General features: G+C 39.9%; 1 protein-coding gene across 1 annotated transcript; it reads right to left on the bottom strand.

Annotated features, from left to right (window-relative positions):
* Positions 1–237: 237 nt before the first annotated feature.
* On the bottom strand, positions 238–1,648 carry LOC129517304 (zinc finger protein 14-like). Its single transcript, XM_055337068.1, is given in 2 exon segments — positions 238–858; positions 860–1,648. Coding segments are annotated over 2 exon segments (1,386 nt in total). The 3' UTR covers positions 238–261.
* Between the last annotated feature and the right edge of the window lie 334 nt (positions 1,649–1,982).

The following is a 1,982-nucleotide window of genomic DNA, read 5'->3' as shown; positions in this document are numbered from 1 at the left end:
TAGATTATTCATAGTGAATATTCTTCTGCATCCTACATCCGGAGATCATCTAATGTCTTTTCCTCCTTTATTATAAATATAAGGTTCCTCCAAATGAAGTTCACTCATGTTCTGTAATGATAAATTAGAAATGAAAGCACTTCCATAATGAATATGGCCATAGAATTTCCCCCATTTAGGAGTTCTGGGATTGGTTTGAGCTGTGGCTGAAGGCTCTTCTGTGTTCATTTACTGCATTTAGAGTTGAGTTCTTTCATGTCTTCAAAGGGAAGAGCTTGTAACAAAGGCTTTTCCACATAGAGGACATTTATATGGGTTCTCTCCAGCATGAGTTCTCTCAAGTTCTCTAAGATTAGGGCTCTCAACAAAGGCTTTTCCACATAGAGGACATTTATATGAGTTCTCTCCAGTATGAGTTCTCTCATGTTCTCTAAGGTTAGAAATTGTAACAAAGGCTTTCCCACATAGAGGACATTTATATGGTTTCTCTCCAGTGTGGGTTCTCTCATGTTTTCTAAGACAAGAGCTTGTAACAAAGCCTTTTCCACATAAAGGACATTTATATGGTTTCTCTCCAGTGTGAGTTCTCTCATGTTCTCGAAGACAAGAGCTTGTAACAAAGGCTTTTCCACATAGATGACATTTATATGGTTTCTCTCCAGTGTGAGTTCTCTCATGTTCTCGAAAATTAGAACTTGTAACAAAAGCTTTTTCACATAGAGGACATTTATATGGTTTCTCTCCAGTGTGGGTTCTCTCATGTTCTCTAAGATTGGAGCTTGTAACAAAGGCTTTTCCACATAGGAGACATTTATATGGTTTCTCTCCAGTGTGGGTTCTCTCGTGTTTTTTTAAGACAAGAGCTTGTAATAAAGGCTTTCCCACACAGATGACATTTATATGGTTTCTCTCCAGTGTGGGTTCTCTCATGTTGTCTAAAACAAGAGCTTTGAACAAACGCTTTCCCACATAGATGACATTTATATGGTTTCTCTCCCGTATGGGTTCTCTCATGTTCTCTAAGATTGGAGCTTGTAACAAAGGCTTTTCCATATAGGAGACATTTATATGGTTTCTCTCCAGTGTGAGTTCTCTTGTGTTGTTTAAGATAAGAGCTTTGAACAAAGGCTTTTCCACACAGATGAGATTCATAAAGCTTCTCTCCAGAATGAATATGCTTATGTCTAGTTAAAGATGAAAAATACCTGAAATGACTCCCACACTGATTACAGACAAATGGATTCTCTCCCGTGTGAGTTATTTTATGGGAACGAAGGTGGGAGTTTCGACTGAAGTGTTTTCCACATTCATCACATTTATAGGGTTTCTCTCCCGTGTGAATTCTCTGGTGTATGCAAAGCTTTCTTCTATTATGAAAATATTTCTCACATTCCTTACATTTATAAAGTTTGCCTTCCATATAAGGTTTCTGGTGTCTATATAGGTCATTTCTATGACTGAAAGGGTTTCCACATTCACTCCATTTATAGGGTCTCTGTCCAGTGTGAGTTAAAACAGCCTGAGTCAATGTGTAGGGGTGAGTGAAAACTCCATCATACCCAATATGTGCAAAGGGGTCTTCTCCTGAGTGACATTTCTGTATTATTGTCTTGTAGTTAGATGCATCCTCCCTGCAGATGTCTTCCATAGATATTATTTCTTGTTTTTGATAGCTGTTTTCCAAGCCTGAAATAACTGGCCTTGGGCCAGTCCTCTCTCTTCCTTCCACAGCTCCCCTCCTTGCTCCCACTGGGCAATCATATCTGACTGGAAGAACTGACAGCCTACGGAGACCAGATGAGTGATATTCTCCAGCATTACATCAATGGACAGCTTTCTCTGGGACCTATCCATCAGGGTCCACTCTTCCTGGGTTAAGTATACAGCTTCATCTTTGAAGGTCACAGAGTCTTGTTCTTTAGAGTCTATGAAGGCAGACAGGTCCTGCAGGAGAGCGTGGGACTCCTGAGATGGCTCTTCTG

The sequence above is a fragment of the Nyctereutes procyonoides genome, unplaced genomic scaffold (genome assembly GCF_905146905.1).
Source record: "Nyctereutes procyonoides isolate TBG_1078 unplaced genomic scaffold, NYPRO_anot_genome, whole genome shotgun sequence".
Classification (NCBI taxonomy): domain Eukaryota; kingdom Metazoa; phylum Chordata; class Mammalia; order Carnivora; family Canidae; genus Nyctereutes; species Nyctereutes procyonoides.
This window is presented reverse-complemented; position numbering and strand designations above follow the sequence as displayed.